The sequence below is a fragment of the Arachis hypogaea genome, chromosome 7 (genome assembly GCF_003086295.3).
Source record: "Arachis hypogaea cultivar Tifrunner chromosome 7, arahy.Tifrunner.gnm2.J5K5, whole genome shotgun sequence".
NCBI classification, from domain to species: Eukaryota; Viridiplantae; Streptophyta; class Magnoliopsida; order Fabales; family Fabaceae; genus Arachis; species Arachis hypogaea.
The window spans coordinates 80,760,000-80,781,810 of record NC_092042.1 but is presented as its reverse complement, the minus strand read 5'-3'; the positions used below and the strand labels follow the sequence as shown (position 1 = coordinate 80,781,810).

At 32.2% G+C, this 21,811-nt stretch overlaps 4 protein-coding genes across 10 annotated transcripts; 1 reads left to right on the top strand and 3 right to left on the bottom strand.

Annotated features, from left to right (window-relative positions):
• Positions 1–77: 77 nt before the first annotated feature.
• LOC112703691 (transcription repressor OFP14) lies at positions 78–1,770 on the bottom strand. Its single transcript, XM_025755254.3, has one exon. It carries the CDS (start codon positions 1,341–1,343, stop codon positions 408–410), a length of 936 nt encoding a protein of 311 aa, XP_025611039.1. The 5' UTR covers positions 1,344–1,770; the 3' UTR covers positions 78–407.
• A 12,179-nt stretch (positions 1,771–13,949) lies between these two features.
• On the bottom strand, positions 13,950–14,567 carry LOC112701690 (uncharacterized). The gene is made up of 3 exons (XM_025752419.1): positions 14,274–14,567; positions 14,083–14,154; positions 13,950–13,973 (listed from the first exon to the last, which is right to left on the bottom strand). The coding sequence occupies exons 1-3, from the start codon at positions 14,565–14,567 to the stop codon at positions 13,950–13,952; spliced, it is 390 nt and encodes a 129-aa protein (XP_025608204.1).
• On the top strand, positions 14,259–17,806 carry LOC112703688 (ras-related protein RHN1-like). Of its 7 annotated transcripts, none has more exons than XM_025755249.3 (9): positions 14,359–14,771; positions 14,866–14,936; positions 15,814–15,857; positions 16,351–16,428; positions 16,549–16,716; positions 16,943–16,991; positions 17,077–17,150; positions 17,232–17,325; positions 17,507–17,806. In XM_025755249.3, the coding sequence occupies exons 2-9, from the start codon at positions 14,924–14,926 to the stop codon at positions 17,605–17,607; spliced, it is 621 nt and encodes a 206-aa protein (XP_025611034.1). In that variant the 5' UTR covers positions 14,359–14,771; positions 14,866–14,923; the 3' UTR covers positions 17,608–17,806. The 7 variants fall into 7 exon arrangements, with proteins under 7 accessions (XP_025611029.1, XP_025611036.1, XP_025611034.1 ...); XM_029288079.2 differs by having other exon boundaries at positions 14,360–14,771; positions 15,814–15,853; XM_025755251.3 differs by lacking the exon at positions 15,814–15,857 and having other exon boundaries at positions 14,321–14,771.
• On the bottom strand, positions 17,688–21,477 carry LOC112703687 (protein ALTERED PHOSPHATE STARVATION RESPONSE 1). Its single transcript, XM_025755243.3, has 5 exons — positions 20,708–21,477; positions 19,883–20,555; positions 19,489–19,664; positions 18,984–19,207; positions 17,688–18,719 (listed from the first exon to the last, which is right to left on the bottom strand). Exons 1-5 carry the CDS (start codon positions 21,119–21,121, stop codon positions 17,921–17,923), a joined length of 2,286 nt encoding a protein of 761 aa, XP_025611028.1. The 5' UTR covers positions 21,122–21,477; the 3' UTR covers positions 17,688–17,920.
• Positions 21,478–21,811: the final 334 nt, after the last annotated feature.

The following is a 21,811-nucleotide window of genomic DNA, read 5'->3' as shown; positions in this document are numbered from 1 at the left end:
ACTAAGTAGCGTCCGGAACAACGTTATCTTCTCCAAGAAAGAATAGTGTTCGATTGTAATGCAAGGGGACCATGATATAGGCAATTTCACCATCAATAACAGTGATGTCTTACCGAAAAATACTTCAGAGTTAAATCACAAAGTTATGAGGAGAGTGATCATTTTTCTTCCGGACCACTCAAAATCACATGGTATTATTGCTTACAGCATGCGATTCCTAAGGAGGAATTAAGCAGGAAAAATACTAAACTTGAAACTCATCACTCATCCACGATTTCTTAAAACGTGATGATGAAAATTGTGACAATTCACTTGCAGCTGTATTTATGTCAAATAATGTCAAATCATCTAAAGATTTTTGACTAGCAACTACTATGGCTGCAAGTGAATTTTCACTTTAAGAAAAATCATGAATTAGAGGACCCAAATTCTAAGGTAAATTCTTTGGTCTTCTTCGCTACTCCCCTACCAAACCTAACAGTTCGAACGCTCCGGGGATGGGGATCCGTCATTTCAGAATTCGGACGCATGGCAGCGGTGACATCCACGAAGGCATTGAGTATGAACTTGTGCGACTTCTTCTCGTTTAGTCTAAGGTAAGAAAGCAATAGCTCCTCCATGAACTCCCAATCAATTACCTTTCCATGGCTTTTGAACCTCGCTTCCACCACGTCCTGCATGGAGCGCCGAAAATCCTCGTACGGGCTCGAACTGCTTCTCAACAGAGCGATGCAGTTCTCAGGGAGCTTCTCATTCTCATGATGATTTTCATCATTCGAGGATGAATCGGTGTTCGTTACAGTCGAGTTTGAGCTCGATCCTGCATAGTGATGATCATCACCACTTCGTGTTAAACCATCGTCCAGGAACAGTGATCCCGACAAACCAGTTTTCACGAAGAATCTGTTCGATCCACCGAGGTCGCGTGGTGTTTCCGCCAACCTCAATGAATCGAACATCGGTATTAGTTTTGCACCTTGATCGTGTTGGATCTGTCCCGATGAATCTACTCTTTTGTTGCTGGTGTTGTAGTCTTCGTTTTCTTCACCTTCTCTGAAATACAGAGACTTGAAATTCTCGTAGAGGAAGCGATCAACGTCGGCTAGGGTGGCCGCATCGTCTTTGTGGTTGTTGCTGTTGTTGCCGCCGCGACCACCACCGTGAGAATCATCAAAGGCAAAAGAAGGTGTCCTTGGGTGCTTGCATGCTGCGATGATCCAGTTTTTGGAGGAGAAAAATGAAAACGAGTTAAACGGTTTCTGTGACTGGTTTTGTGATGAATGGCGAGGGCTTTTAACCTTAGCAAGGTAGTCTTGAAGGGTTTTCTGAACCTTCTTCGGCATCTTGCTTCCTTCTTTTCTTTTGTTATTGTATTGTATATTGTAGTTATGAGAATGTGGATGAATGAAGTGGTGCAAGGGAAAGCGTGTGTGTGGTTATAAATAAAAGAACACTAATGAATGGGCATAGAAAGAATATGCAATAATCCTTGATTATGATAATTCTCAAGGAAAAATATAATCATGTTTGACAAACTTGGGTTATGTCTCATTTATTTATAAGTGTGTTTTGTTAGAGAAGAATTTGGTAGAAAGCATGAGCTTGGCTGAGGATCATGCCTCTCGGCCGAATCCTATTGAAAAAGGAAAAGTATAATTTGGTTCAATGGATGTGAATTCGTTGACTACTGTATTATATTTTGTCAATTTTATAGTATTTATTATTTGGCGTCTAGTTTTTTTCTAACTTCTTTTTTATAATAAATTTTAAATATTTAAAAGTTATTTATTTTTATATTTTTAAAAATACATATTAATTTTTAATTTTTTAATAAATTAAATACTAATTCTTAGACATAGTAACACTCAAATAATTAATGGAGATATATTATTGAAAATTCATGAACTACTATTGCCGTGCCGGGATGCCGAGTTTAAAATTGTTTCGAGGCAAATTGAGTGGCTGACAAATTAGTTAAAGAGGAATTAAAATAAAATGTTAGTAATACTTTGTAGTCTCGGTAAAGTGAAGAGCTGGTAGAATTACTACGCGGCGGTTTATAAAGTGAAAAGTTGGTAGAGTTGCTACGCTTTAACGGCGGTTTGAAAATGTAACGGTTATCTTTTGAAGTACGCGGCGGTTTATAAAGTGAAAAGTTGGTAGAATTGTTACGCTTTAACGGCGGTTTCAAAATGTAACGGTTATCTTTTAAATTATGCGAGTTTTCTTTAATTTCTTTTAGACAATAGAAAAAAAGTGATTAACTTTTTTTTTATTTCTTATTTTAAGATGTAATACTATGTTCTCATTAAATACTATAATTGACCAATTAAAAATGCACTTTTTGTAAAATAAATTATAATTCTCTTATCTACTTCTCTCTTTTTTTTTTCTATTTTTCTCTATCCTTCTCACTCTATATATAATTTATTAAATATTTATATATTGTTATCTAATTCAATAAGCAAATATCTCACATGATATTTTCTTATTAAAATTGAGAGAAAATATTTCTCTCCAAATTTAATAAACTCCCTAAATTCTCTCATCTATCTCTCTCCCTTTTTTTTATTTCTCTTTATGCTTTCCACTCTATGTATAATTTATAATTTATATTAGTAATGTGAAAAATTAAAAATGTGTCATCCGATATTTTTTTATTATAATTAAAATAATTTTTTATTTTTAAAATTAACAAACTCCCTCTCTGAGTCTTCATCTTTAACTTTTTATCTCTTTTCTTTTATTTTCTATTTTTTTATCTTTTTGTTCTAAAAAAATAAAGTTAACAAAATAATATAATTCAAATAAAAATTATTATTATTATTATTATTATTATTATTATTATTATTATATATATATATTTTTAAATTTTTTATTTAATTTTAAATTTTTACTGTTTAAATTTTAAATACTAACTTTTAGACATAGTAACACTCAGATGATTAATGAAGATATATTATTGAAAATTTATGAGCTGCTTCTGCAATGCTGGGAGGTTGACTTCAAAGTTGTTTCGAGAGAGACAAACTGAGTGGCTGACAAATTGGTCAAAGAGGAATTAAAATAAAATGTTAGCAATACTTTGTGGGCACCGTATTCGATGGTCCCATAATGTTTGGACCATTAAATGGTCCTATAACAAAACATGTTTTTTAAATTTTTTTAACAACGGTTAAATAGTTCTTTTATAATTTTAATTACAAATTAATCCTATATATTTTATTTAATTATAAAAATTATTTTTTATTTTATAAATTATTATTTTATCATTTATCTATTATGTTTATTAACAATCAAAATAAAAAACAATAGCGAATTAGATCTTTCATTGATCGTAATAAATTTTTTGGCCATTTCAATCAATTAAAAGTTTATATTTGATCTTTATTTGAAAATCAATCGATTGGATTATCAAAACAAATCGATTGAATTTCAGGTTTTCCATAACTCAATCGATTGAAAATTGTAAGGGCAGCATGATTTTCGCAAAAATTAATTGATTGGTTATATTACCCAATCGATTGAATAATGACTAAAATCTTGGTTTTTTAAAATTCAATCGATTTCTTATATTACCCAATCGATTGAATGCTCCAAAGCAACTTGAGGTCTCACAATTCAATCGATTGGTTGTGTTACCCAATTGATTGAAGTCATCAAAGCAATATGAATTTGCCCAATTCAATCGATTGGTTGTGTTACCCAATCGATTGAATTGTGTACTACGCCATTTTCAATTTTCTTATTGTTTTTATAAATTATTATCTTATTATACATCTATCTAACTTTAAAATTCTATATTTAATTTTTAAGACTTTATTTTGATTTAGATACTCTAATCTTATATTTTCTTTAATATTAACATTATAAATTGGTGAATAATCTATCACCAATTATTCAATCCCACCATTAGAATAGTGTATCAATCTCTTTATGTATCATGAGAGAGTGGTGCAGACTAATGACTCAATGCCTAGGTAGTTATAATGTCTCTTGACTTACCCTTTTTTAAAATGATGTATTGGCTGGTAGGGGTGTAAGTTACCGAACCGGACCGAATTTTACCGCAAAACCGAACCGAAATTTACAACAACCGAAAAGAAAACCGAAAAAATCGGTTTTTTTGGTTTTTTTCGAATTAAACCGATCGGTTTGGTTCGGTTTTCGATTGGCTCAGTAAAAACCAAACCGAACCAAACCGAACCGAAATATTGGTTCAGAAACCTTGTTTTTACACATTTACCCTTTAACCTTGTTGTTTTGCTAGACATTTTTAATTGTTTTTGTTTTATGTTTAATTAAGTTGAATTTGTATTGGATTTGGATGTGATAAACTCTTGTTTTTCTAGTTTATTGAAGGTTTTAAATTTCATTTTATGGCATTTTAAATTTAGATAAGTAGGTGTAAAAAAACCGAAAAAACCGACCAAACCAAACCGCCGTTGGTTCGGTTCGGTTCGGTTCGGTTGCTCAAACTGCAGCCAACCGAACGGTTGGTCTCTTTGAAGAACCGATCAGGTCGGTTCGGTTGGTTTTCGATCCAAAACCGAACCGAACCGAGCCGATTACACCCCTATTGGCTGGTAATGAATATTCTTATTTTTTACAGGAAATTTGTTGCTTGAAATGTTTCTCCTTTTTGAGAAATTCATCTCAAACACCCCCAACTGAAAATACCGGTAGTACAGGGGATATTGGCGGTGCAGGAGATATTCAATATTCCCCTATTTTAACTACTTTTTATGTCTGCTCAAATGTTTTGTATTAAAATCCAATTATCATGTGTTCTTCATCGTATAGAATGGCGAATTACCGAGTGATACTGGTGTTATCTCCGGAACTGTAAAACAGATGTTTGATATATTTGGAGGCTCAGAATGCAGAGCACAACATGAAAGTAACATTATTAGAGCTTTACAATGAGAAAATAACGGATCGTGTGCCTCCTGAGAAAACTGTAAAATCTGAAAATGATAAGTCTAAAAGTCATATTACTCTAACAAAGGATTGGAAAGGGAGCTTCTATTGTTAATCTAGGAAGAATTGATTAAAAATTTGTAATATATATACTTCATATATGTCTTAGCAATATATAAACAGATTATTAAAATTGATATATATTGCATGGTGTTTTTTTTCCTAGTCAAGATTCAATAGAGAGGTCAAATCTTGAACAAATGAAAAGAACAAAATAAAATGCAAACAAATAAAAAGATATGGAATTTTTTTACATAAATTAATTATATAAAATAAAATATAATTCACAAGACATAAAATTTGTATGGTATTGTTGTTGAAATAATAAATAAAAAGGACATTACTTCATCATAAAAATATGAATTCTTTAAATTAAAATATCTCTATAGTGCATAGAAATAGAGTAAAATTGTAAAAGATTTCAATTGATTGGATAACACAACCAATCGATTGAATTGGACAAATTCATATTGTTTTGATGACTTTAATCGATTGGGTAACACAACCAATCGATTGAATTCTGAAATCTCAAATTGTTTTGAAGCATTCAATCGATTGGATAGTATAAGCAATCGATTAAATTTTAAAAAACTCACATTTTAGTCATTGTTCACTTGATTGGGTAATATGATCAATCGATTGATTTTTGCAAAAACCATGCTGCCTTACAATTTTCAATCGATTGTTTTGTGATAACTTGTAGTCCAATCGATTGAGTGATGGAAAACCTAAAATTTAATCGATTGTTTTAATAATTCATTATTGTTTTTTTATGATATACATATTTTTTAAGTTTTTTATTTAATTTTAAATTTTTATTGTTTAAATACTAACTTTTAGACATAGTAATACTCAGGTAATTAATAAAAATATATTATTGAAAATTTATGAGCCGCATATGCGGCGCTGAGAGGTCGAGTTCAAAGTTGTTTCGAAAGAGGCAAAGTGGCTGACAAATTGATCAAAGAAGAATTAAAATAAAATGTTAGCAATACTATGTGATCTCAGTAAAATAAAATAAAAAAAAAGCTGGTAGAGTTGCTATCCCTTAATTGCTATTTGAAGATGTAATTGTTGTCTTTTGAATTTAGCTGAGTTTTCTTTAATTCCTTCATCAAAAAAATGATTGACTTTCTTTTATTTCTTATTTTAAGATGTAATCTATTTACTCATTAAATACTATAATTGACTAATTGAAAATATACTTTTTGTAAAATATATTATAATTCTTTTATCTACTTCTTTTTTTTTCTATTTCTCTTTACCCTTCTCATTCTATATATAATTTATTTATTATATATTTATATATTATTATCTAATTTAATAAACAAATGTCTCATATAACATTCTCTTATTATAATTGAGAAAAAATATTTCTCTTCAAATTTAATAAACTCCCTTCCTAGATTCTTTTATCTATCTCTCTTCCTTTTTATTTTTCTTTACCCTTTCCAAGCTATGTATAATTTATATTAGTAATGTGAGAAATTAAAACGTGTCGTCCGATATTTTTTTATTATAATTAAAATAATATTTTTCTTTTAAAATTAACAAACTCCCTCTTTGCATCTTTATCTTTATCTTTCTCTCTTTCTTTTATTTCATTTTCTATTTTTTTATCTTTTGTTCTACAAAAAATAAAGTTATCAAAATAATATAATTTAAATAAAAAATATTATTATTATTATATATATATATTTTTTAATTTTTTTATTTAATTTTAAAATTTTACTGTTTAAATACTATCTTTTAGACATAGTAACACTCAGATAATTTAATGAAGATATATTATTGAAAATTTATAAGCTGCTTCTGCGTTGCTGGGTGGTCGAGTTCAAAGTTATTCCGAGAGAGGCAAAATGAGTGACTGATAAATTGGTCAAAGAGAAATTAAAATAAGATGTTAGTAATACTTTGTGGTCTCAGTAAAATAAAAAGTTTGTAGAATTGCTATCTCTTAATTGCGATTTGAAGATGTATTTGTTATCTTTTGAATTTTTGCGTCGTTAATTCCTTTTAGAGAACAGCAAAAAAGTGATGGACTTTCTTTTATTTTTTATTTTAAAATGTAATACTATTTTTTTATTAAATACTATAATTGACCAATTAAAAATATATTTTTTGTAAAATATATTATAATTCTCTCATCTACTTCTCTCATTTTTTTATTTCTCTTTACCTTTTTCACTCTATATATAATTTATTATATATTTATATATTATTATCTAATTTAATAAGCAAATGTTTCACATGACATTCTCTTATTAGAATTGGAAGAAAATACTTCTCTCTAAATTTAATAAATTTTCTACCTAAATTCTCTTATCTATTTCTCTTTATTTTTTTATTTCTGTTTATCCTTCCCATTCTATATATAATTTATAATTTATATTAGTAATGTGAACAATTAAAATCTATCATATGATATTTTTTATTATAATTAAAATAATTTTTTTGTTTTAAAATTAATAAACTCCTTCTCTGAATCTTCATCTTTATTTTTTTCTCTATTTTCTCTCGTTTTCTATTTTTTTATTTGTTTATTCTACAAAAAATAAAGTTAACAAAAATAATATAATTCAAATAAAATTATTATTATTATTATTATTATTATTATTATATACATATTTTTTTAGTTTTTTTTGAATTTTAAAATTTTACCGTTTAAATTTCACTGTTTAAATTGTTGTCTTTTGAATTTCGCAAATTTTCTTTAATTTATTGGACAGTAGAAGAAAAGTGATTGACTTTTTGTTGTTTCTTATTTTAAGATGTAATATTATTTTTTCATTAAATACTATAGTTGACCAATAAAAAATACACTTTTTATAAAATATTAAAAGACTATTTAATAGTAGTTTACAAATTATTTTTGCAGAATATTATCATTTGAGATATTTTTTAATATTATGAATGTACTAAAAAATCGTGTAACGTATTCCCTATGTGTAATAAAAAAGATGCCAGGTGTTTAACACTGAGACATTATCTACACTACTCCGGCAACATTCATCTCCTTACAACTATACCAAATTACTTCATTTTCACCCAAATCATCCAAAACTTTTCTATATCTAAATTTTTCACCCTAAACTAATTAAACTCATTATTTGTCCCTCATCAACGGCTTGAGTGAAGTCACTATGAAGTCAATCATATGTTTTTAGAAGCCAAAACTGGATAAAAGATTCTGTAAAAAACTTGTGAGTAATTATTAATGGTCAATTCAATTAGTACTACTTTAATACCCTTTCATCTCTGACATTTGCCTATGAACTATTTCATGTTATTTGTAACCAAAATGGGGTCTAGGAAGTTCAATTCACTCTAGTTTAATTTAAAAATAGCTGAATAACAATTTCAATCCATCAATCTTTTCAAAATATATATATATATATATATATATATATATATATATCATGTCAAAGAACATTTTCAATAAGCCGGTGCCTTTTTCCTCCCCTTTTCCAGGAGGAAATTGAGTCAATTCTTGCATGTTAGTAAAAAAAATTAATGTTATTGATATTCTACATCTTAATTATTTTTAATACTAATAAGTTAATAAATTAAATAATATACTCTTTTTATTTGAAAATATTACCTCAAAACAAGAAAATCCATCTATTAAGAAGAATACTAAATTAACTTGATAATTCATATTTATAAAAACTATAAAAGGAATTGCCCTTATATAAATAAATATAGTACGAAATTATTGATTATTTAATTATCACGAATTATCCTTCGCAATAGAATAAGACCAATAAATTAAAATCAAGAGAGTATACCTAATATGTACGTGTGTTTCAAAGACATTTTAATGATGTATGAAATAAATATTGTATATTTTTAGAACATATTTAATATGTGTGTTAAAAATATTTATGATTACATTCAATATTATATTGTTTTATGTAACTCATAAACTATGAACTTTTTTTTAATAGTAGGTCTTCAGTGTTATTTGTTACCAAAATGAGTCTAAAAGCGTATTTAACACCTTTATATATGAGATGATCACAATATTAAAAAAATTGAGCCCATAAACTATACTTCTTTTTTTTTTTCCTAATTCTTATGGATTTTAAGTATTCCTTAAAAAATTGGTTATGAATGGCAATACCACCCGAATTCACGGATACCCACCACACCCCTACTCGTTCGGCGTGGATAATTACCCGCTTCGCACCGGAGCGGGTTCTTAGGAGGGGCGAGACGGGGTCGAGTTCAGGTAATACCCGCCCCTACCCGTCCCGCTATATATATAATATATATTATTTTAATATATAATATGTATAATATATGTAAAATAATTAGTAAATGATTAATAATATTGTATCATATTTAAATTTTTACTTTAATTTATGTTATGTATGTGATGATGGTTATATAAATTTTAAAATTTAATTTTATTTATTGGATTTTAATAATTATAGGGACGGATACCCGCAGAAGTGGGTTAGTGTTCAACGTTTTACTACACACGGGTAGAAGCGGAACAGATTCTATGCGGATTGGTGTACGGCAGGACGGGATCGGATAGAGCGAAAACCCGCCCCGTTGCCACCCCTAGAATTGGTGGATATACAAGGATAGTGGATTTTTTTGTTATTTATGATATTTTTCAATCTAAAAATTACTACATAAATAAAGTAGGATTTGAACTTTGGACAACAAATGAAGTGATTATTCCACTAAATCAAATTAACTTCAAAGATAGCGGATTTTAAAAGTCAAAGTTTAGGAATTATAATCTTGCATTTATGTTTATGTTGACCAATGACCACAGCTTCTAAAATACTTAATGTAGATTTTTTCTTTTTCTCTGGTGAGACTTTTGTTGAAAAGTATTTAATAATTTTATTAATATTTATTTTTTGATATCTAATTTTTATTTTCGTTTTAATTTAACAGAGTTTAGCTAACCTTAGAAACTTAAATTTTTTTATTTTAAAAAAATTAATTAATAATCTTAATATGTACGTATTCTTACTATACATGCTTGCTAAATCAAAGTATTAGAATTTAGAACAATTCCATTGAAGTGCTTTATCCGTCAAGAGTTTCAACTTTTTCAAACGTGCGTTTACTAACATTTTGGTCTTTATGTTCACGACCACAGGGCCAGAAGCAATGATAATTCCGGTGAAGCTGCCAACTACTACCTAGTAGAACAAGTGAGCCAATAATGACAATGTTTTTCAGCTACATTTATGATCTTCTTGTGTATTATTCTGGCACTTAATTGTATATGCGGCTGCAATTTGAGTGTGTCTCATAGATGCATATATAGCAAAGAAATATAGGGTCATAGTATTGATGATTTTGATTTGAATTTGATCTCGTAATAGATAAGGTTAAGTATGATTTTGGTTTTTAAAATATAAATTGAAAATTTTTTTGTCTCTAATTTCTTTTTATATAAAATGTCTCTAAGGTTTAAAATCGTCATTTTTATTTAAATTTTAAAATTTAGACCAAATTATTCATAACAAAAAAATTATAAAATAAAAAAAAGAAAAGGAAAGTATTTCTGCTCCTGTGAAAAGGAAAGAGAATAAGAAAAAGAAGCCGTCCATGATCCATGTCTGCCTCTATTTCTGCTGTCAAAAATTTAAAACCAAGTTAAATTTTAGGGATGATTTTAAAACTAAGTTAAACTTTAGAAACCATTTTGTATGCAAAAAAAATTGGGAACAAAAAAAAATTTCGGGCTATACCTTAGGTAGCGTTTGTTTTAAGGTACTCGGACAGAAACTGAGAGACTGAGATTCAGTATCATGTTTGTTGGTTCAGAGACTGAGATTGAGATTCAGTATCATATTTGTTAGTTCAGAGACTGGTGCTAAAATTTCTGTCTCTCTGTTCCAAAATTTCAGTATCTCCAAAAAGTAGGGACACATAGAATTGAAATTTTTAGAGATGGAAATTAAAATTTTAATAACCTTTTATATCTAAAATACCCTCATTTTAATTAATTAATTTCAATTTTATCCTTTGTACAAATTAAGTTAGAACTTCATTCTTGTTTTAATTTTTGTCTCCTACTTTGCACCAAATAAAATACCTAAAGTTATTTCAGTTTTTGTCTCTAAATCTATGTCTCTCAATACTAATTTTTTAGTCTCTATCTCTCTATCAAACACTACTTTTAAGATCAAAATCATACTTAATCCTATAGATATGTGTGGTTAGTGTCTCTAATTCAGAGTCTCTAACTTTATTTCTAATTGATGGGTATAATGTACTATTAGCATTTATATGGCCAACTTGGTCCAAAATATGATACCAATTAATGATAATAATTAATAAAATTAAAAGGTATAAATTTTAAATAAAATTCCATGAGCTCTATGTGACCCTTCATTGATAGTGACAGCTCTATGTGGTAACCGAATCCAAAGTAGAGATTAGGATGCAAGAAAAATGCTCCTATATCTCCTATATATGCTATCTATATTCTACTTGATTTTTTTATATTCTGTTTGTCTTTAGAATAATTTTCTCTCTTTCTAACCTTACGTTATATATACGTATAGGTTGTGATGGTGAGTCTAATGGAATATTTAATTAACACTTCAACCAAAATATAAAATGCTTCTTCACCACTTTATATCCTTTTTGGCTTCTAATTAATTGGTTATTGCAAGAAGCCAAGAAAAAAAAAATCACTAGTCCATTCACATAAAGTGCTTTTTCTAGATAGCAAGATCTAGTGAATCTGATGAAAGATAAACAAGTACAGGACCATCAAATCAGTTCTACTTTAATTTGTGCAATGCATGATAAGCAAGCTTATTTTAATTAAGTTTGTAATCATTTTGTTCAATAAAACAATTCAATCTCAGGTTAATTATGAACTTTTTGAGTTTTGAGCGTTTTCTTCAATGGTATTTTTAGATGAAGTTTGATAAGAAAAAAGATGATAAAAGAAATTAAGAGAGATTAATTTTCATGCAACAACATCATAATTCACTTGAACAATAAATAGAACTAAATAATAACAATAAAAAGAAAAAAAACTCAACTACTATATAACACTCTGCTGCTCTTAAACTTGTTATTATCTACATCATCCACCATTTGAGCATTATTATTCTTGAAGAAAATCTTGGAGGGAAGTGCTGCAAATCGAGATGAAAAAGAGCGAGAAATGCAATCTGGGTCGGTGGAATAACCATCATCAAAGTTGTGTGAGTAGGAGCTGGGATCATATTGGAAATGAACCACCGTTGAAGAACTCATAAAAAACCTCCTCTTTTCCCTCTTGATTTTCCTCCACAATGTTCTTAGGCTTGCCCTTTTCTTCTTTTTCTTCTTTTGTGTTGTCATCAATGCACTACCACAAACAATGAGAGTGTAGCAATTCTCAAGTTTCATGGTTTTTGGGGGAATGTATTAATTAACCTTAACACAACCTACTTATATATACATATTTATTTTATTTTAATTGGAAAGAGGAAGTATAGAGAGCCAATGGAGTATCTGTACAATGTGTACAATAAGGGTATAGGAATGTTCGATTCAGTAGGATATCAGATGTTTATTATCCCTAGTATTCGGATAGTTATTTTTGATAATATAGGTGTATTTTGTTTGAAAAATTAGTAGTATTTTAGTCTAAATATTTATTTTTTAACTTATATTAGACCAAATAAATAACTCATTGTACACATTATATAAATACTCTATTTGTTTTCTAGCATAATTCAATTGGAAAAGATGCATATAAAGACAAAGAATGTGGACTTATTAGTTATTGCATATAAAGAACTCTTGCAATATTAAAAAACTCTTTGGATGTGTCAGAATGCTGAAATTGTTGTTTTATGACTTTCTGATATTTTGGCGTAAAATATGTAGTTAGTAGTTACACTCACATGGGGCATGCTTTTTGTGCACTACGTTACATAGGACTATTGTCTATTGTTTCAAAACAAAACAGCAATGGGAAAGTTGAAAGTTCTATTCAATTGTTTGGATTCGAGGGTCCAAATATTAAGACAATATTCCAGGAAATAAGCAACAAGTTGAGGATGTTTTCTTGGGGTGCGCATGTTCTTTCTTTTGGTTCAGTGAGGAGAAGGATAATTAGAAATGTTGGATTGAGCCTGAACAGGCTTATTATTTTAATTAATTTGGCATCTTATTTGTCTCTTGATAGATACTCTTAGTTGTTATTAATTATGCAAAAAGTGCTTAAATGTCTTGCTAATTGAAATTATTCATTCAAGTGTTGTTTTAGTAAGGTTTTATATTATTTTCGTTTTTGTTGGACATAGTAAGGCTTTATATTTAACTCATACAAATTAAAAGCATTATTAAAAAAAAGATTTAGCTAACATGTGTTTCAAAAACATAGTTAAAGTTATTAATTAAAAAAATTATTATAAAAAATATATAAAATTTAGTTTTTAATATAAAAATTATATATTTATTAAAATAAAATATTTAATTTTTTTTATTAATAGTAATCTTAACTTGTATCTTTAAGATATATGGTACCTAAACCTTATAAAAAAAATTTAAATTGGGCCGAGAAAAACGGGCTGCTCTTAGCTCGATATATAAACCAAATTTGGACACTTTGTACATTAGTCCACTATCTTGGGCCATTTTGGGCCATGATTACATTGGGCCTGGCCATAATCTCAATGAATAAAAGGATAGAAATAACAGTGGAGATAAGTATTTGGGCTTAGGCCCCGTTTTCTCACACACAAAAAAGGTGGAATAAGTGACTTGTAGACTTGTAAATACCAAAAACTAAAACTTTTAGACTTGTAGTTGTGACTTGTGATCATAATTTAGTAATTTACACGAATGAACCTTTGCAGAATGTTACTGTAATAATGAATAATGATCACAATAGAGATTAGGCTTCTAATACATTGCACCTACCATTACCAAAACCCCTTTGATTATATTTATATGTACACACATAAAAGATTGAACTAACATCTTCAACTTTATAGTTTCTTCCCAATGTGCCCCTGCATCACTGTAGTGATATCACAAACAAACATATTCACTCAGTATAATAATAATAATAATAATAAGAACAATCCCTGCCATATTAAGCTTAATTAGTTAATTAATTACCTCATGGAGACAATGTTGGTGAATAATTGTCTGGTTTACTGTACTCACCAATACTTCACATGATAGTTTTGCCTGTTCAAACAAATCAAACAGAAACTTCAAGCAAAAAAAATAATTCTAGCTAAGCTGATTAATCAATGTAATTAAACTCTTAAACTTAATCATTGGCATGAATTAGAAAAAATAGGAACCTGAATGGGGAAGTGAAAGAAGGCAAGGCCCATTTGACCGTTGACCTGGGAAACCGTAAAGAAGGGAATTGCACCCTTTGCAAGGTCTTCTAGAAACAGCATCATCTCAGGCACCACCGCGATTCCCGCGAATTCCACGTCAGCGTCCACGTAGGACGAACCCCTGGCACTCACGTGACCGTGCTCCGATATCACGTGCCCCAGCCTCTTTCCTCTGTAAGACACCGCCACGTCAACCCCTCCGAAATCGAGGGAGTACACGCCGGCGTTGTGCACTCTCACGGTGAGGAGCATGGAGATGTCTACGGTGATATGCGGCAAGGGATGCACCTTGATCCGCTTCAGCTTCAGCCCTACGATCTTCAGTGCCGGATCCGACGGCCACAACACGTAGGTGGTGGTCAGGAAGAGAAGGAAACCCACCGTGCATGTCACGTGCCACCGCCGGAGATAAGCCACGGGGTTTTGATTATGATCGTGACGTGGCTTTCGGAGCAGGTAGGTGTAGAAGCTTGATTTTGAGTTTGAGTTTCCCATGGGCTTCTTTAAGAACTTGAACATTGTTTTGTGTTTTATCTGTTATTGCTTGTAGCTTAGGTGTTTGTGGTAATGCCTGTGCCTGAAGTATCAAAGTATGAACATCTGTAAAGATGGAAATTATAGGTAGGTTCTTAATTAATTGAGGATTTGATATTTTTGTTGTTGTTTGGTGTGGGAAATTGTAGTGGAGCTTCTCATTTTGTTTGCTTGTGAATTTAATTTAATGTGTCCTTCTCTTTGTTGTTTGCTTATGATTATGATTCCTCTCAAATCATCAGCATTGCTTTTACTTCAAGTACAAGCTGAATTGGATTTGATGTTTCAAAATATTTTATGTATAAACCAAAATTCTTTTGATATTAGTATAGGAAAGACATCCTCTAAATTGAGGAAATTGAGAAAGTGATAAAGTCAGGGTTAATCACTATCGAATTTGTAATTTTTATCATATGCGAGTCTCATTATCTTAATTTTAAGGGTGATTAAATACTTACTTTCTAGTTTTAGTATTTTATCAACTTTCTCACTTTACAAGAGTTTAATCCATTGTTATATAGTGGGTTATGGTTAAATCTGGCAATATGAGTTAGCTTCCATTTTTATTTATTTGAACTAGTTTTTTTTTGGGTGGGGGGAGGGGTTATGGAGTATGTTTTCTCTTCAATACTAATTATTGAGACATGTCTATATATAGCTGCATGATTGTAGTTTTTAGGTCCCACAATATCCAGTTTAAGAAATCTTTTTAATGGAAAATGGAAAATAACACCATGACGAATAATAATTGAATATGAAACCCGTCTTGACGTTGTGTATTACATTCAGCTAACTAACAGTCAACTCTAAACAAATCAAACTACCAGTCTCTAGTCTTGTTCTTTGTTAAGTTCCAGATGAATCATTTAGTTAGCAGTTTCCTTGATCTAGAATACTATTACTTCATAAGTTTCTCTTTCTTTTGCTGTAAACTTCAAAACAAATAATATTTTCAATCTATCAGTATGGCGAGGCCTGGAAATAAGATCATTCAAGCCAAGCTGGTGGGTATGTCTCACCTTATTGTTAAATTTTGTTTGTCATTTTCTTTTCTGATATCATTCATTTCGTTGAATCTATGGTTGCCCCGACACTTTCTTGTTCCTAAGCTTGAAATGATTATTTTTAATTGCTTATACGATTTGTACAAAATACTATTACCTATTTTATTATCCATACACCATCAAATATTCTTTCACGCTTGGTCCCCCCACAAAAAAAAAATCTTACACGCCAATCACACGAATGAAGGAATAATTAATATGAAGAGGTTGTTAATACATGAGAAACAGAATAAGATCAATATTGCAAGATCAATAGACCAATAAGATTTGTTTATTATATAATTTGACCAAAATGTTCAGTCAGACAGAAAGATTTGATAGAAGCAGCTTTTGCTCTATCAAATTTCCAATTGTTTGGTTAATTTTAATGTAATACCTATGTTTAATGATTCTAGTCTTAATGATTTATGGAATACATTATACATGTCCCTGTGTAGGTACTTCTTGGAGATATGGGAGCTGGAAAGACCAGTTTAGCACTAAGATTTGTAAAAGGCCAATTCTTTCTTAACCAGGTTATGTTACTTCCATCCGATTTCATTAATAAAAAAATGTTCTATTTTCTTATCAGTGTGGTCCACATTAAACACAGCAGTTTTATAAAACCTTAGAGTCAATGTATATATTACATGTAGGAACCAACCATTGGAGCTGCATTCTTCACTCAAATATTGTCATTATCCGAAGCAACAGTGAAGTTCGACATATGGGACACAGCAGGACAGGAACGGTATCATAGTCTGGCTCCTATGTACTACCGTGGTGCAGCAGCCGCAATTGTTGTTTATGATATCTCAAACATTGTAAGCAAATCATGAATTGAAACTATTCAGAAGTTAAATTCTTGCGTTGAAAGTTGTAGGATGGCAAGAATTGGAAGTTTAAACCATATAACTCTCTTTTACTGCAACATTGTTTGAACTTTGAACTCCGATGTCAAAATGATGATAAAGAACTTAAGAAGTTAGGCCATATAGTTATTGTCAGGGGCAGAACGTATTTGCATAATGATCTTATCTTCTATTTCAGGATTCATTTGTTCGAGCCAAAAAATGGGTTCAGGAGTTGCAGAGACATGGTAACTCCTCAAGTCACATGGAATAACAAATTTCTAGTTCCTTAATGCTGTCTCACTATGGTAAAACTGTAACCGTTTTTTGTAGGAAGTCAGAAGTTGGTGATGGCATTAGTGGCAAACAAATCTGACTTGGAGCCGAAGAGAGAGGTTGAAACTGAGGTATTGCTAAGATCCATCTTCCCCTCTCTAATTATGCCTTGTGACTTTTCCTTTTTTTTGAGATGATTTAGTAATGTCCAGGAAGGAGAGCAATATGCTCAAGAGAATGGAATGTTCTACATGGAAACATCTGCTAAGACTGCAGAGAACATCAATGAGCTTTTCTATGAAATAGGTATGCATGTGCTGGAAGTCTTGAATGGAGTAAAATTGAATTGAAAATTTTATGGATACAAGTTTCAAATTCCAATTTTAATACAACTTATCCATAAACTTTCATCACTGACCAAGGTGCGTGTTTAAAAAAATAAAGCAGCTGAGTTGTATTAATTGTTTGTCATGTATGATAAATGCAGCTAAGAGACTAGCAAGAGCTTTTCCACCGAAGCCTACAGGAATGAAGTTGAACAGCGGAGTACAAGAACGGGGGAGAAAGTTCTTTTGTTGCTCAACATGATATCCCACTATGCATTGGAATCAAGAAACAGAGTAACGAATGGTTTCAAGGTGTATTTAGTTTCCTCTCTATGTAAACAATTTCATATGTAATGATAAACTCATATTAATCATCCGTAAGCTTATGGCCTGTTCTTATATTTACTACTACATTTCAACCTCCCTATTTCTCAGTTATATGAACATTCAATTACAGCTTACTTTAAATATTCAACATTCATCCCGAATCAAGAGAACATTATATAACAACCAATAAACATATACTTTACCCGAATAAATTAAAAAAAAAAGGGAAAAAAGACACAAACCAACCCTCATGTTGAGCTCTGGCCTAAGCTGTGCGATATTGACCTTAATTCACTGTACATTTTGGAACACTCAATGGAAAAATCTTGCATAGCCCTAAAGAGCTCTGGCATACGATTCCTGAGACTTGCCAAGGTCTTTTGCCTCACTTGGTGGCATTGAGTTGCATAGGCTTCTTCCTCTTCTTCCAGCCTCTTCTTAATTTGTTCAACCAAGAACTGCTTCTCTGCAACAAGTTCGTCCGGGCCATGACTACCTTCTGCATTTTCAGGATCAAATTCATCTGGTATTTTCTTTTGCATATACTTGTTATGCCAATCTTCGAATTGCCGCGTTTTCCGGGCAAGCTCCTTTCTTGTATCCTCACATTTTCTCTTCAAACCCATCTCGTCTTGTTGCATGTTATAAATAGTATCCATCACAGCAGCAAAGTTGCCTATAGCTGTCTTGGCAAGCTCATCAGGAAGCCTCTCTAGTCGCTCCTGCCATGCATGGAGAAGCCCTTGAATGGGTGGACTCCTAACTCTTGGGGGAGAAGAAACCTTTTCCTTCAAACTGCTCTCGATAGGGATAAGATTTAATTTTAACCAATTGTTTAAGGCCTTTATGTATTTCTTTTGATTGTCAACTAGCATCTCAAAATGTGAATGCCACTGATGCGCGACAACCAACAATTGGCCTGTTCGGTCATGATGGTGTTCACTTGTGTCCGTAGGAGACTGGGAAATGTCCAAGGATTTCAGCGACATCATAAAGCTTGATTGCTTCTCATGGCGACCTAGCATGACTTTCCACATAATGGCCATCCTACAGTCCATAAAAAAAGCGAATATCAGCAGAGAAGTTTGTGTGTATGGGATGCATTTTGGCATTCTCTACATATCTGGTTGGATTATGAACACGAAACTAAAGCAGAGATGAGAGTTGATTCAAGGATGTCAATAGTGAACCATTAACAAAAGCTTGAATGAAGTAACATCTCAAAGATGTGGAAAAGAAAGAAAGAAACTGAAAGCACTTTTTCAAGGTTAAAAAACTAGCGATTAATGACTACTATTCTACATAACTCACCCATCAACAAGCTCAACAAGCTTTGGATACAATTGCTCATCACGTAAACGGTTAATCTCCGAGACTGTAGAATCCAAGGACTGCATATCTACAATGTATCTTGTATGCAAATGACTGACTGCTGCTTTTGCTTTCTCCAATGCATCAGAGTTGGTACCTCTTTTCTTTAGCTTGTTTAGTGAAGCGACCTTCTTTTGGTACTCGAATTTCATAAGTTCACCAGCCTATAAAATAATCCAGCAGAAAATTCAGAACGGCACCAAAAATATACATGTCTCCTTATTTAACCGAGAACCATGCAACGAGCAAAAGATAAACTGGACTGGTAAAAAAAGGATAAGCAGAGAAAATATCATTCTTAAAATATATTTACATTTACATGGATACTGGATATATTTGCAGCTGTTTGAGTTTGTGAAAGAAATTCTTAAATTTTGGATAGGAGAATAAATAAAGTAAATCTCCTACAAGTATAAGTCACAAAATTTGGGTTAAGTGAAATTACCTTTACTTCATCATAAAGTTTCTTTTCCCATGCTAGCAACTTGTCCAATACAGCAGCATGGGTATCTTGCTCATCTGAGTCAGAATCATCCTTCCCATCATCCACATTAGGCATTCCTTTAAAGGATCTATTCCATGTAATAACTCGCATGACCTTTTCAGAGTGATTAATGTGCCCTGCACAAGAAAAACGAAAATATGATTCAATAACCCAAAAAGAATCTAGGATGCAGTTTCACTGCTAAATAAGCAATCATCAAATATTGGGCTTCATAACAACGTATCCTATTGGCATCAATTGAGCTTAAAGCTAGTACAAGTTCAAAGTTCATCACTTCAACAAATTACTCAACATGCCATGTGGAATCCTCGACCTTGAAACAATGGATACCTACCTTTATTATCAGCAAAATTGGAGTGATAATGGAGCCGAGTGGCCTCAAGCATCTTTGTAACCTCATGAGCACTCTCGGAAGCTTTGAGGAACTCTTCATCAAGTTCAGCAAATATCTGCAGAAGATTGATCCTCTTTCCCTCTGTGGAAACAGGCATCTGCTTAGCCATAAATCCTTTCTGTACTGGAGTCTCCACCATCACTTCCTCTGGGGGAGGCACTGGCTCAGGCTCGGGCTCATGCTCTTCAGTTACCGCAGGAACCTCCTCCTCCTCCTCCTCATCCCTCTCATTCCTGAGAACTTCTTCTGCAACAGCCTCCACCTTACTTTGCTTCTCCTCAAACAGCTTCCTTTGAATATCCTCCTCCTTCTCCAAGTGGTGGTGATGCCCTTCTTCATCCTCATTCAAGGTGGTCCCTGCAATGTTCTCCATGGATGGAAAGAAGTACTCCCAAGCAGCACTCTGCTGTTGTGGCTGTGACATGGTATGATGATGAATCACATGGTCCCTCTCAGTTGTTGCCTCTCGCTGTTGGTGATGTTGTTTCAATGGAGGTGGCACAGGAGGAGGAGCCTCTTCTTCCTCCTCCACTCTTCTACTATTCGCCGCACCACCACTACTTCCGCCCCTTTTGCTTCTTCTTCTCCTCAAAGACCCTTCATTCTCCAAATCCTTACATTGAATATGAAGATATGAACACAACAGTTTTATATATAAGATTGGTACAAAGTACAATGCAATGATCAACATAACAGAAAACTAACTGGTAACTAACAATTGTAACTAGCTAACTGATAAATAATGTATTTGATGTGTGATAATACCTTGTCTTCCTCGTCCTCCTCCATGATGGGCTTGGGCTTGGGCTTGGGCTCTGGCTTGGGGATCTTCATCTCCGGCATGCTGACAGCGCGCTGCAGGGGAGGGGCGTCGGAGAAGCTGGGAGGGGGCGGCGGTGGGAGGTTCTCAAAGGGCTGCGGTGGCGGGCCTACCGGGAGGGAGGAGGTTCCGGGAGTGGCACCGCCGGCGTGGGGGAGGTCGGTAAGGTGGGGATTCTGGACCTCGCCGTGGGCAAAGTCGCTGAGGGCGGCGCCGGCGTTCTTGAGGGAGGTGGCGTAGGAGGAGTGTGCGGCGGCGAAGGCGTTGCGGGTGGAGACGGCATCCTTCATGAAGTGCTTGCGGTCTTTGCAGCGTGCCACCGCCTCCTCGTTCTCGATCTTGGATTGGTTGCAACCCATCTTCCTCAATTATCCAAAGCTCGATCCTTTACTTGCTTCGGATCATGAAGGATCCAGAACAGAGAAAGTTGCTTTTTGAAAAAGGGAATTTTGGAGAAGGAAGAAAATGTGAGTTGGTGAGACTGTGAGAGAGTATGAGAATGAATAATTGAGTTTGAGTGAGTGTGATGAGCTGGAGAGAGTAGATAGCTGAGTGTAGAGACAAGAAATCAAAGTCAATTAAGATTTGGCGGAGAAACAAACTTACTCGTTACTCATTCCTAGTCTTTTTGTTTTGTTGAAGTATATACAATATACATTGACTAATGACTATAGAGTAGTAATGTATGTTGTTAATTTTTGTTTGATTGAGTGATATGGAAACTAGGGGAGTACTGCTGAGTGCTGACTGAATACTTGGGATTAGGGGATACGAATCCCTGATTAGTCGTTAATTAATTAATATTAGTCGGAATTCACACAATGACATTGTAAAATGGGACTCACATCTCACACTTTAACTATAGACTAAAATTATCAATTAAAAAAGTTTAATAAAAAATATGTAAAATTTATATACTTGTTAGCTAACTAAACCCTTAGTTTTTAACATCTATTACATAAATATAGGGTTAAGTACGATTTTGATCCTTAAAGTAGGAGTTGAAAATCTTCTTTTCGTCCTCATCTTTTTTTGTTTATAAAATCGTC

Coding starts and splice junctions, on each gene's coding strand:
- LOC112703691 (XM_025755254.3), bottom strand. CDS start 1,343: ATGCCGAAGAAGGTTCAGAAAACCCTTCAAGACTACCTTGCTAAGGTT.
- LOC112701690 (XM_025752419.1), bottom strand. CDS start 14,567: ATGCTCCTCACCGTGAGAGTGCACAACGCCGGCGTGTACTCCCTCGAT. Junction 14,155..14,273: donor TCTTTCACTTCCCCATTCAG/GTTCCTATTTTT, acceptor TTGTTTGAACAG/GCAAAACTATCATGTGAAGT. Junction 13,974..14,082: donor ACCAACATTGTCTCCATGAG/GTAATTAATTAA, acceptor ACAGTGATGCAG/GGGCACATTGGGAAGAAACT.
- LOC112703688 (XM_025755244.3), top strand. CDS start 14,586: ATGCGGCAAGGGATGCACCTTGATCCGCTTCAGCTTCAGCCCTACGAT. Junction 16,992..17,076: donor TCAGGAGTTGCAGAGACATG/GTAACTCCTCAA, acceptor CGTTTTTTGTAG/GAAGTCAGAAGTTGGTGATG. Junction 17,151..17,231: donor AGAGAGAGGTTGAAACTGAG/GTATTGCTAAGA, acceptor AGTAATGTCCAG/GAAGGAGAGCAATATGCTCA.
- LOC112703687 (XM_025755243.3), bottom strand. CDS start 21,121: ATGGGTTGCAACCAATCCAAGATCGAGAACGAGGAGGCGGTGGCACGC. Junction 19,665..19,882: donor CAATTTTGCTGATAATAAAG/GTAGGTATCCAT, acceptor TTTCTTGTGCAG/GGCACATTAATCACTCTGAA. Junction 19,208..19,488: donor AACTTTATGATGAAGTAAAG/GTAATTTCACTT, acceptor ATTATTTTATAG/GCTGGTGAACTTATGAAATT.